Source organism: Lissotriton vulgaris, chromosome 12 (genome assembly GCF_964263255.1).
Source record: "Lissotriton vulgaris chromosome 12, aLisVul1.2, whole genome shotgun sequence".
In the NCBI taxonomy this organism is placed as follows: Eukaryota; Metazoa; Chordata; class Amphibia; order Caudata; family Salamandridae; genus Lissotriton; species Lissotriton vulgaris.
This window is the reverse complement of record NC_141700.1, coordinates 679,050,501-679,063,562: the sequence shown is the minus strand read 5'-3', so window position 1 is coordinate 679,063,562 and position 13,062 is coordinate 679,050,501. Positions and strand designations below refer to the sequence as shown.

At 43.4% G+C, this 13,062-nt stretch overlaps 1 protein-coding gene across 4 annotated transcripts in view; it reads left to right on the top strand.

The window, feature by feature from the left end:
* LOC147677997 (meckelin-like) overlaps positions 1–13,062 on the top strand; it is a 275,453-nt gene that overhangs the window by 243,756 nt on the left and 18,635 nt on the right. For 2 of the 4 annotated variants that reach the window (XR_015302475.1, XM_086945879.1), the window contains exons 25-26: positions 5,456–5,560; positions 7,072–7,174. Coding sequence is in view for 2 of the 4 variants with exons in the window: in XM_086945879.1 (XP_086802005.1) it covers positions 5,456–5,560; positions 7,072–7,174 (208 nt within the window). In the remaining 2 variants the exon portion in view is untranslated. Of the gene's footprint in view, positions 1–5,452; positions 5,561–7,071; positions 7,175–13,062 lie in introns of all 4 variants that reach the window. The other 2 variants (XR_015302474.1, XM_086945878.1) reach the window with 1 other exon arrangement.

Sequence of the window (13,062 nt, the reverse complement as noted above, 5' to 3'; positions counted from 1 at the left end):
AAACGTAATTGTAAATTGTATTCATTTTGTGCTTACTACCCTTGACGAAACGTTAAAGCGTTGAAGCGGTTTGCAGAATGTAGCAAAGCTGACCGGCTGGCTTGCTTGCTCGCCTTCACTAGAACCAGAAATTGCAGAGAGGCCTTTGGAACTTGTGTCCCTGCAGGAGGTCATCTAACTGACTCCTGGAGTCACTTAGGTAGCCTTGGATGAAGGGAGCAGGTCCATTCTTTCTTCTGCAAGAGCAGGGCAGGACTCAAGTAGCAAGACAGTTGTTTGGTAACAGCAGAGCAGTACTCTAAAGAACAAGGCAAGCCTCAAGCAACAAGACAGTCCTTTTTAGGTCAAGTCTAACGGCAGCGCGCTTGCGCGCACACTCCGAGAGACTGCTCTAGTAGGGTATGGGAGAGAAGCTGCACCCACTCTACTCACATATTTTTCATTGGCTTGTGTTGTTGTCTTTCGTAAATGCTGCCTTCTGATTCATTAATAGGCTTGTTAGTCCCTCCTTTGTATGGCCTTGTCTTCATTAGTACCCTCACATGGCGACTGGCCCCTTTACTTCAGTTGTTGCACGTGATCTGTTATTTAGTCTGCAAGCACTATTTACTTTATTGAGTTTCTCTTACTGCAGGCCAGACAAGCGCTGCTTCAGCTCAAACCGCTTGAGTTTTTTAAGCAGCACCGCTGCCCCGTAACACGGGTGCCTGCTTTCAATCACTTCAACCCAGCATTATCTCGTGTCGGTTTCAAACCCACTCACCCCCAAGTAAAATGGATTTGGAAATGATTAGAGAATTAAGTCATGTGAATTCCAGGTAGCACATAATCCTGTGCTAATGGGCTGAAGCTGACAGCAGCACATCTGTGTTACATGTCATCTGTACTAAAACCACCTGATGGGTTGTTTTCAAAAGCTTGTTTTATTAACACCACCACCCTCAATACCACCACCACCACCAATATCCACAATACCAACACCACCAATACCCCCACCACCACCAATACCACCACCTTCACCAATACCACCACCACCAATACCAACACCTACACCATCAATAACACAACCACCACCACCAATACCACCACCTCCACCAATACCACCACCAATACCACCACCACCAATACCACCACCACCAATATCATCACCACCAATACCACCACCACCACCGATACCACTACCACCACCACGCCAATACCACCACCACCGCCAATATCACCACCAATACCACCATCACTACCAATACCACCACCACCACCAATACCAATACCACTACCAATACCATCACCAATACCCCCACCACCATCAATACCACTGCCAATACCACCAATACCGCCACCAAAACCGCCACCACCAATACCAAAACCACCAATACCACCACCACCAATATCAATACCACCACCAACACCATCCATACCACCACCACCAATAACACTACCTCCACCAATACCGCCACCAACACCAATACCACGAACACCAACACCACCATCACCACCACCAATACCATCACCACCATCAATACCAACACCACCATTACAACCTCCACCACAAATACCACTACCATCACCACCAATACCACCCAAACCACCACCACCGCTAATACCACCATCACCACCAATACCACCACCACCAATACCCCCGCCAATGCCACCACATCAATACCAACACCACCACCAACACTGCCACCAACACCACCACCAATACCACCACCACCACGACCAACACTGCCACCACCAATACCACCCCCACCAATACCACTACGACCAATGCCACCACCACCAATACCCCACTACCAATACCACTACCACCACCAGCAACACCAGTACCATGACCAATATCAGTACCACCACCACCACCAATACCACTAATACCACCACAACCAATACCACCCCCACCACCAATACCACCCACACCAATACCACCACCACCAATACCAATCCCACCACCAATACCACCACCAATACCAGTACCATGACCAATACCAATACCACCACTAACACCACCACCAACACCACCACTAACGCCACCACCAATACCACCAGCACCACCAATACCGGCACCACCAATACCACAACCTCAGCACCTCTCGCTCACTAGTAATAGCAGGGGCACTGAACAAGGCCAGAGCTGCAGCTGAGATCATCCCTCCATCCATGCCTGCCATAAAGCACAGCCAAGCCTGCACCAGGAGGGGAAGCCAGGGCCCTACTGCAGCTGGAGTGTTTTTAATTAGGCCGAAGATAGCAATTACATTACGCAATGCCACACTGCACACTCAAATCATGGAGAGGGCAGGAAATAGAACCTCCCTCCCATTCTTCCTCCTGAGCAGCAACAGTGTAATCACAGAGCGAAAGGTGTTGAGCGCTTTGTTAGTGTTTATAGCTCGGATCATATGTAACTCTCACTTCACACTTTGTGTTTGTGTAATTTACAACAGTTACACATCTTTACTGCACTATTTATCACTATTTTCAAGTCATCGCAGGCCAGTCTGATATTTACAATCTAACAAGCTGTCGAGAAGGCCCTTTATTGAAATGCAATATGTCTCGCATTTGCAAGAGTTTAAGCTATTAGTATTGTAAATGACGATGCTTTATATTTAGGTTTTAAAATCTAAAACATAAATAAAAGGCATTGTCATTTACAATGCTAATAGCTCAAACGCGCGTGAATACAAGACCTATTGCTTCGCAAATGCAAGTTTTTTCATGTAATATCCACAGGTCCAGGAGTGTAATGAGGAGTTGTTCTGAGGGTCCAATACGTATACCTGGTGCCAGTCTTCAAAGTGGGCGAGTTTCCCTACTATCCCCACATCTGACCTGAAAAGTTACTTCCTTCCCCTCAAGGTTCCAAAAAGTCTAGTGTCACTAAGGACTAGTGTTTGGGTTTTAAGTGTATGCTGTAGGTGAGCCCCTTTGCAGAGTAGTGAAAAATGAATTTAGGAGTTTTTCACTACCATGACACGTAAAGCTTAAAAACATGTGTCCCACTTTTGAAATACAATGAACTGTACCATGTGTGTTGTTTATGGCCCACCTGTATTAAAAAGGAAGGTTAAGGCCTGGCAAATTTTGCCAGGTCGTGTTCGTAGTCTAACGTATGTCTCAGGCTTGCAATTGCAGCCTGTAGTGCAGTTTTTAAGGGCTACCTTATTGAGTGGTAAAATGTGTGCTTCAAGCCCACTAGTAGCATTTAATATACAGGCCCTGGGTACATGTAGAACCATGTACAAGAGAATTACAAGAGTGAATCAAACAAAGGCCCACTGAACAGTAGAGAATAAACAATTCCTAGATCAGGGTAAAATCATGTGTGAGAATAAACATCTAGGCAACTGTAGTAGCTTGTCGCACAGAAAAAATTAATTAAAGGAACTTTGAGAATAGCCTTTAGCCTTTAATTATTTTTTTCTGTGCGACAAGCTACTACAGTTGCCTAGATGTTTATTCTCACACAAGGGACTTACAAGTACATTAAATGTACCAATCAGGTGTGGATCAATTTTTTCCATGTTTTAAGGAGAGAGCACAGGTACTTTAGTACTGCTTAACAATGATAAATTGCACAGTGTCCTAATTCCAAAAGAAACAAATTCAGAAAACAAGAGAAGTAAAGGCAACAAGTTTGGGGGTGACCCTGTAGAGAGGGCCAAACCCAACAGCTTCCTTCTTTGCATTTTAATTTATAACATTCTGTGAGTATCTTTTAAAATTCTGTCTTTGCACATTTTTATTGTGTATTTTGCTTGAATATTTGCTTTATTTTTTCAGATTGTTTGATTTTGGAACTATACAGTGTTATGTCTGTGTAGACATATTTTGTCTTGAGGAATGTTTGTTTTGAGCCAGGTGTGTTGAAGCTTAGCAATTTTTTAATTCTACATTCAACCTTTTTTTTTGTAGAGTTTTATATAGCGCAAACTAGACCCGAAGATATGAGGTATCAGAGCGCTTTACATGAGCACCAGTTTCGTTACAGATGAACATATTCTTTTTTTGGTATTTTTTCTAGGTGCGGGGAGATTAAGTGATTTGTCCAGAATGTTGAGCGTCATTGCCATGACCTAAAAGGCTATTTTTCTTTGGCCATCTTTAGATGTTATTAGGGGTGTTACAATATCAAAAGCTTCATATAACTATCCGTAGATATATTGAACTTATTTGTGTCCAGATCTGTGTTGGAGGTAAACTGGGTTTCTAGGTCCTTAAAAATCAGTTTGTTCCTCATTAAATATTTAGCTGTAGGTAAGGTGAGTTTGGCTGTGTTGGAAGCCACCAGGTGATGGTCTCACCAAGGTACTGGCATAATACTTGGGATTGCAACTAGGTTTGTGTAGGAAGCTTGATCTCTATACAGTGCACCAAAAAGTGGTACACTGTGTAGAGAGTCCAGACAACCCTTATTTATTGGTTTACAGAGGCAAAAATTATGACATTGAATTCTCTTTGTTGTGGTAGTGAGGGCAAGCAGTTTAGGCTTATCAGAGGGTAGTGATAAGCATTTGTTGTACTCACAGAGGCAATAAATGAGACCCATACTCAAATAATAAATCTGAGACCAATGTAGAAAAAAACTTTTCGTTTTATATACATTTTGATACCAAGAACTTTGTATGCTAGTAAGTACATTTTAAAATATTCAATTTCACAGGTAAGTAAAATGTTCACTTACATGTGTTTTTCCGTCTAATGCTTTCCTATGTGAGAAAAAGACCTATACGGCATTTAGGGCCATATGCATGAACGCATTTTCCCATAGACACAGAATGGGCAAAACCGTTTGATGCATCTGGACCATAGGTACTTGCAGTAGGTTTCCGGGGTCCCCTTCAGGACTTAAGGGTGTAGAGCAGTAAGGTCCAAAGTACTACCAACAGTTAGTTTATTTGCCCTGGGGCATCCAGGTGCAAAGGTGCTGGTCGGTTTTTATGTGCTAAAATGAAGGAGAGAGGGAGAGGCCACCTAAAAACAGTTTACAGATGAGTACTTGGGGACAAGTCTAGGAGCTTCCAATGGGGGGCTTGGTTCACAAGGCCCCTGGGCACACAACAGCTCAGTTAGTTCTCGAAAATCCAGAATGGAGCGCTTGGTGCAAAGGGATAGGTCGGCTAGGCTGATGAGTCACAGATCCTTGGGGTTGTTGGTCTCACTGGTTGAGGATGCGAAAATCAGGACATCTGAGCCACTCTGCAAGTGGGTTTCTGTGGTGCCGACATCCCTCGATGGCTGCTTGATGTCTTTAGAGTCGGGATTGGACTCAGAGGCTTCGGTTTCTGCAAGGGGTCGGAGACCAATTTGAGTCTGATCCATATTCCTTTTATAAGGTACAGGAAATCACTTAATTTTTCTAAAAGTGGTAATGCAATTCCATCCACCACTTGTGGAAACAAGATCACAAGTTGTCTATATTTCATAGCACACTGAAAATCTTCCTTTCTGTTAGCAGGCACCCAGTGGGATGAAAGCACGGACAGAGGGCAATCCGCTGCTGGAGCAGAGGATAAAGACATACTACACCTTCAACCGCTTCCTCTCAGCGTTTCTAGAGCATGTAAGGGTCTTTCCACTATTTACAGACACCTTGTTCTCATTTATAAGCAGAACCATCCTTTTTCCTTGTTGGTGCTTACTTAGGAAATTTCCTTGCAATCTCTATCTCTAAAATGCCCTGCTGTTGCACTAGTGTGAAGCATTTATCCACCTCAAGATCCAAGCCATTGTTTCATGGTATCTATTTGAGATCAATTTTCATACAATATTCTAACATTATTTACATAGTGATTATTCTGAAAATCAAGCATGGGTCGTGCTCACTTAGGGCAGTATTGGGCACTACTATGCTGTTCCCTGACTCTCAAATGCCCTTCTGCTTACTACCTCTAGAACATTCTGTTATTCCCCTTGTCTCGAATGCCTGTCAATCAGCTCTAGGAACCTTTTGTTTTTTCCCAGCGCAGGAGTGTACAGTATTTCTATTGAAATGCAATGCAGTAAGGCAGAAAACCTGGAAGCATTGAGAAGACAGGTTGGGGGTGACTAGGAAACATATTAGTTTGAAGAGAGAAATACAAATGTGGCCAAATGGTTAGAGCGGCAGACCCTGATGCAGAGGTCTAGCCCGGGACCAGGGTTCAATTCCCCGCCTCGGCGGGTCTTGGGCTCAGAAATTCCACGGACCTGATAATTCTCGCCTCGGTGCCTATTCTAACCATAGAGTCCCACTCTGCAACTCTTGGCAATAGCTTTCTTAATCTCCAGAACGGCCCCCACAACGCTAAGGATGCCTGGCCTTCACCCTGGGGGTGCCCAGGAGTGGACACCTCACAGGGAAAGCCAGGACGGGTTCCACAGCGGTATTCGTACAAGCGCCTTGAGACCCTTGCGGGTGAGTAGTGCGCTATACAAGTATAAATTTACAATTTTTTTTATATTTAGTACTGTCAGAGCACTACTAGTGCTGTTTTGCACAGTGCCATGCATTGTTTATAATGTGCCTTAATTTTGCTTTGAACTGTAGACCTGCCCATCTGTGTCAATCTGAATTAGAAGCCTCTGTGTAATTTATTTTTAAACCAGAATCACTATCTCCACTCACATTTTTGGTGGTCTTTGAGTTTGCCCTATGTTTAATAGGAAATACCAGAGGGGGCAGTCTGAATCTTTTCAAAACATTTGGTAACAATGGCCCAATAGACATAAAATGATATGGCTGATTACAAGAAGGAGCTTATACATCTAGAGCTCTATAGGACATACTTGCATATATATATATATATATATATATATATATATATATATATATATATATATATATATATATTCTGAAGTAGGTCCTTGAGGAAAGATTGTACATCTTGGCTTTAAAATACAGAGAAAACATATATACTCTGACCCTATGCCACATATGAATGCTTACCTGGCCCCACTCACACCACATTCTCCAAGCGGAGTTAGGAACTGTAAAGGTTTTAAAACATCATTAATTATATCTATGCGAAATGGTGATGTCCCTGTTTAATTTTGGAAGATTGGAGTGTGCTAAAACGTTCAATTCTTATCCAGGTTTACAAAGATATGGACTATCTAGTGAAAGACAAGATATTCCTTGAGCGTGTCATGAGAATGGAGTTCCAACAACCCATTGAAAGATCTTTCCTATACAACGGTAAGTGAGCTCCAGTTGCACAATAGGACATATCCCAAACTGTGCTGGTCCAGCCTTTCTAATCAGCTCATATTGACCTCTGAGTGCCTCACTCTACATAGTCATATTATTATGCATAGACCTGCAAAGATGTCCGTCTAACATTCCTTGCAAAATTAGTAGATTCAACCTGTGAGCCTCTCTTTACAGGGGTAGTGTGATAGTCTGTAAAACATAATACTCTGTTATAAAAACAACGAAAGCCCCTGCTCTAGGAAATTATCATAAAATCTCAGTGAGTCCTAGTTGTGGTAACAATAGTGAAATGCGCACATCGATAGTGTTTCAAAGTCAATAGATAGCGTTGTATCAAGACAGAAATTTCAATGAAGTAGAATCCTTGTTATGGAAAACAGTTTATTGTTCCTCTTGTTCTGGCCAACACGTGTTTCATCGCAGGGAAACAGACTGCGAATCTTCAGGATAATTTCCTAGAGCAGGGGCTTTCGTTGTTTTTGTACAATTAGTGTGGATTTGTGATCCACCTTTGAGCGGTTACGAGGGATTACCGCCCGCCCCTTTGCCTGGAGTCAGATACCTTACAATACCATAGTACCCTGCGGTTACTTGAGAGCGCACCTGTCCTATACTGGAATACCTTAAACCCTCCCAGTGGATCAATATAATACTCTGTTATCATTGCTAAAATAAAACCTATTGTTATCTGTAAAAGATGTGGTTATTAGTTGAGGGGTGTGAGAGCCCTACTCAAGTAATACACACACAATCCTTGTCAGTCTGAACCACGAAATGTACTAAATAAACCTGTACTCAATTCTCTGGTAGCTTGCACAGAGGCAGTGGGGTTTAACTTAGAGGCAAAGTGTAAAATATTTATGCAGTACTCAAACAGTAGTAAAGTAAAAATGCAATAGAAGAAAAATACCAATTCAATTTAGATAGATTACATTTTAATAAAGAAAATGGCAGAAAATCAACAAACATCCAATAAGTAGAACAAACGTATGAATTTTTTACGTTTCAGGTAAAAACAGTGTAAAAAAAACAAAGAGCCAATCACGGCTATCTGGTCACCTGGATTGGGTCAAAGTCAGAAGTTCAAACCAACTGAGACGGGCCAGGTTTATCCTAGTGGAAAGTTCACCTTCTCCTTAGTCCAATTCCATGCGAGGAGCCTCAACTGGAGCTTAGAATTAGCAGTGAGGAGATCGTTGTTGGCATGAAGAGCATGACACCATTGGAGCTTCACATTTGGAGGAGATGCAGGCGGCCGTCGCTGGTACAACAATTAGGATGCTGCTGGAGCTCTGTGCAAGTCGCTATCGGAGCTTTGTGTTGATGGGAGATGCAAGCAGGTTGATGTTGATCCAAAGAGCCTCAAATCTCAGAATTTCCACCTTCAGTTCAGTTCTTGCAGTTTGCAGATTGAAGAAGTACACTCTGACCCCAGCAAATGGTCCAGGACCTAGGGTGGCTACTCATGGGTGCCAGGACTCACCCAAACAGAGGTCAGTAGCAGAGTTCAGGAAGGCCCAGTTGGTGATGGTCAGTTGGGCGGTTGCAGGGAAGGCCTCTTGAAGCTTGTTGTGTTTCTGTAACTGAAACAGGAAGTCAGGCAACTGATCCTTTCAGTTACTACTGGGATCCTGGCTTCAAGGCAAAGCGATCTCATCTTCCTTCTTCACTTCTGAAGGGTAGTCTTTTTTTCTGAATCTTTACATGTCCTGGAGTGTTCCGGTGGGAGCATCTCAGGCTTTCATGTTTATACCCACTGCTTGGAGGATGCCCCTTTTGTCTAACCTTCCTCTTTGTCCTGGCTTGCTTTCAATTTTATAGAGGGATAAAGGCAGGCAGACCCAGGTATGAGCAGCATTGTGAGAGGGAAGGCAGCTTCAGAAGTCAGGCAGGGGGTGGGCATAACCCTCAGGCTATTCTTTTAACCACATGAACCCCCCCAGGCAACACTGCTAAGGAGAGCTCACTTTCCCTCACCCAATGCCCTTTTTTCCGCATGTCTGGAAAGGAATACACATCACACTAGAGAGCCATTAACATTCATGTGACCTTTGATACTGGCAGAAAGGCACATTTGGTTTAGGCAGAACATTCTATATGTGGCATTTTAAGAATAGTAATTTAAAATCCAACGTTACAGTCAAAGAGGATTTTAAATTACAATTCCAGTGAGTGGAAAGATTCTTTCTATAGCTGCTCCCAAACTGAAGTTCTGCAGGGTGAATCTTGTCTGGATTCACTTGCTATGCATTTTTCTGCCATGTAGTGATTGGAACAGGAAAGTCTCCTTGAAGTGAAATCTCTTTTCTCTCATTTTTGGTGGATGTCGTCTACCATTTGGGTTTAAATCCTCCTAGTTTGACATCAGACGTATGCACAAGAAATCCCTCGATGCAGTTGGCATCTTATAACTATTTTATCTGCCTTTGGGTCTGGAAGCCTATAGGAGAACTCCAGAGTTGAAGAAGAAAGAATTGTGCGAAGAAAATATGTTTTCACTGACCATCTCCATCGAGAGAATAGGAGTAACGATGACTGTGCGGATGGAGGACACCGAAAAGAGACCAAGAAAGCACCAAAAGTCACTAAGTGACACTGAGGTGAGAAGGGTGGTGCAACAAGCCCCAGTACATGTAGAATAAGAAAGGGGCATTGAGCATACCACCTTTCGATTCTGCCCCAAGTGCCACCATATGTTTGCACAGAAGGACACATATGAGGTCTGTAATGGTAAGGGCCACAGCTCAGAGGACTGCAAGGCACGCGCAAAGTTCTTGCCAAGACCATAAGAGCAAGGCAGAAGCAGAGGTGGGCACACTATACAATTGCATTGTCGATTAGAAAACAGGAGTCCTTAAAAGACCTGGGCCTGGTGAGCGATGAGAAGTACATCCTGGAGACGGAGAGGCCCAAGGGAAAGAGACAGACCACAAAGGGATCATCGAGGGCCAAACCAGCAAGAATCACAAGAAAGCACCAAGGGAGGAACACAGACAAAAGGTAATACCTCAGAGGTAGAACAGTCGAGCCGAGAACCTCCGTCTCGAAGATACCGGCAATGACGCTGAAATAGTCAATGCCAGAGGGCAGAGTGAAGCCCAAGGAGCCACATGGGTCTGAGACAACATTGAGAGAGGATTAAAGGCATGGGTGGGAGGCAGATGGCGAAAACCAGATCAACGCCATCTGAGAAGACGGGAGCCACAGCAGCATTAAATAGTCACTCAGCATCGATGCCAAAACCCGCTGAGGCACCTGACCTTGTCAATTGGAAGTAGTGGAAACAGAGGAGCTCAAACAACCCACTACACCAGAGCTGGTGAAAGAGTTGGAACAGGAGTTCTTTGACCTGGAGGAAGAAAAACAAGAAGGCCTCTCTCATTTATGGGAAACAACTGATGACTGGCAAGACAGATAAAGGGGTGGAGTCTTACTCATCGAAATCATCACCACCAGCAACATCTCTGTATACAACACAACAGTAAAAAGGCTGCAGGCACCTATGGAGTGCAGCTGGAGGAAAAACACTCAGAGGCATGTTTCCTCCCAGAGGCTTACTACTGAAACAAAAAATGAACCTGTTTCTCACCGGTGTTCTCATGTATGCTAGACCACGGCAGAGAAACATTTAAAGAATCCGCTTTGGCTAAGGCAATGGCCCCAAGAGTAGAGAAGAAGTGTCGCTTCTCATCAAGGGACACACCTTAAATGAGTGGAAATGTGCCATCAGACAAGAGCCAATACATCCATCTAGGAAGCTGGCTTTTTTGTAGTGTACCAAAAAGAGCTACACTATGTAGCAAGTCCAGGTGACCCTTATTGGCTTACAGGGCTTAAATTAATAATCCCAAATGATCTCCTTTTCTGTTAGTGTGGGTGAGCAGTCACGACTTTTGAAAGGGGAGTGGTAAGTATTTGTTGAACACACAGAGTGAATAAATGAGACTCAAGAGGAAATTTGAGACCCATTTATAAAAATAACAGGTATATTTTTAATATATGTTAACACCAAGAACTTCTCTATTGGGTCAGTACTTTTGGAGATATCGATATTTGCAGGTAAGTAAAATTGTAGCACTAATGTGTTTTTACGCTGTAATGCTTTCTTGAGGGGGATAGAAACATATAGGGCCCGATGTAGGTAATTCTAATTTACCACTTTTAAAATACCGAATCATACCGATTCGGTATTTAAGAAGTGGTAAATTAGAGGGGGGGGAAATGTAGGTAAATCGGAATCGGTAAATGCCGAATCGTTAAGATTCGGTATTTACCGATTCGGTAAATACCGAATCGGTAATGCCCATTGATTCCTATGGGCATTGAAGCCCATAGGAATCAATGGTCATTACCGAATCGGTATTTACATTTACAGTGGTGTGTGGCCATGTGCAGGGGCATAGGTAATGTTCCATCCGCTCTTCAGGTCCCCTGGAATTTCAGTGGCTTATTCCAGTTGATCCCCAAGCCAGTGAAGTGCCAATAAATCCTAAATATATTCCTGAGTCTCTCCAGGGGGTAATCACGTTCTACAATATGTAGTAGGATATCATCGGCAAACAATGATATAGATCCTCCCAGGAGCCACCCCATCTTTAGCCCAAGACCTGGGCATCCACGGGATTCATTGATCAATGACTTCTGGATTGTGGGGTTGAAGCCATTATGGTCTGGATCAAATATGGCATTTTGCATCCCGTTAGCTAGCACCTTAGCCAATACTTTTGTACCTGCATTAAGTAGAGAAATTGGTCTTTAGGAATCCCATCTGTCTGTGGTATTCCCTCCGTTAGGAACGAGTGTGATCGTTGTTGTGCATAAATCTCTGGAAAGCTCCCTGTGCGAAATTTCTCCATATACATGTCAATTAATGAGGTAACAACCGTTCGAGGCATATTAGCTGTAGATTGTATACTGTAGCATAGATCACCATCTGGTGTTGGGCTCAGATGTTTGCACTTTGTTATTGTAGATGTTTTGTAGTCACGAGATAGGTGACTCCTTCTTTGGTTAGTAGTGCGCATGGGCATCGATTCCATCTCCAGATTGTTTTTTTCCGCCATCGGGTTCGGATGGGACTTGCTGTGCTCCGGCTTGGTACCGTGTTTTCAAAACTTTTTCGATGCGCAATCTATCATCTTCAACGGTATTGTCTCATTCGCAAACTTATATTTCTCTACTCTGGTTGTTGACACGGGCCGTTGGGCCTATCGACGCCATTGGGGCCTATGGCTAATTGAAAGAACGATAAACTCTCCTATACAATCTCCTAGATTATGTCCATGCTCACCCTTATCACCGCAGGATGATGATGATTTAGGGGGTGGGGACGGACACTGTCATTATACCTTAGATGACCCTAATGAGGATAACACTAGCCCTCCACAGTATACATGGGATGATTATGACGATCCTGAAGATCCTCCAGACATCCCTGATCCTGATGCATACCCATCTAAGCCCTCACCCCAGAAGACAATATAGGTTTAAGCAACTTATTAATAGGGCTGCTCAATACCTTGGCATGTCACTACATTCAGACCCCATGGAGGAAGATTTTTTTAATGGACACTTTTGCTCATACCCATAAAATCATACACACATTGCCCATGCTTAAAGGGGTAATTAAACACGCACCCAACATATTTAAAGACCCTGTCAGGGCCAGGATTCTCAAACCACACATTGAGAAAAAATATAGACCTGCCCCTAAAGATCCCATGTACATCAAAGCACAACTCCCATTAGACTCCTTGGTAGTCTCCAATGCAAGAAAACATGCTAACTCCAAAACTTCTGGTGATGCACCACCCTCAGATAAAGAGTCTAAATTGCTGGATGCATCAGGTAAGCGTGTTGCTTATCAAGCAGCT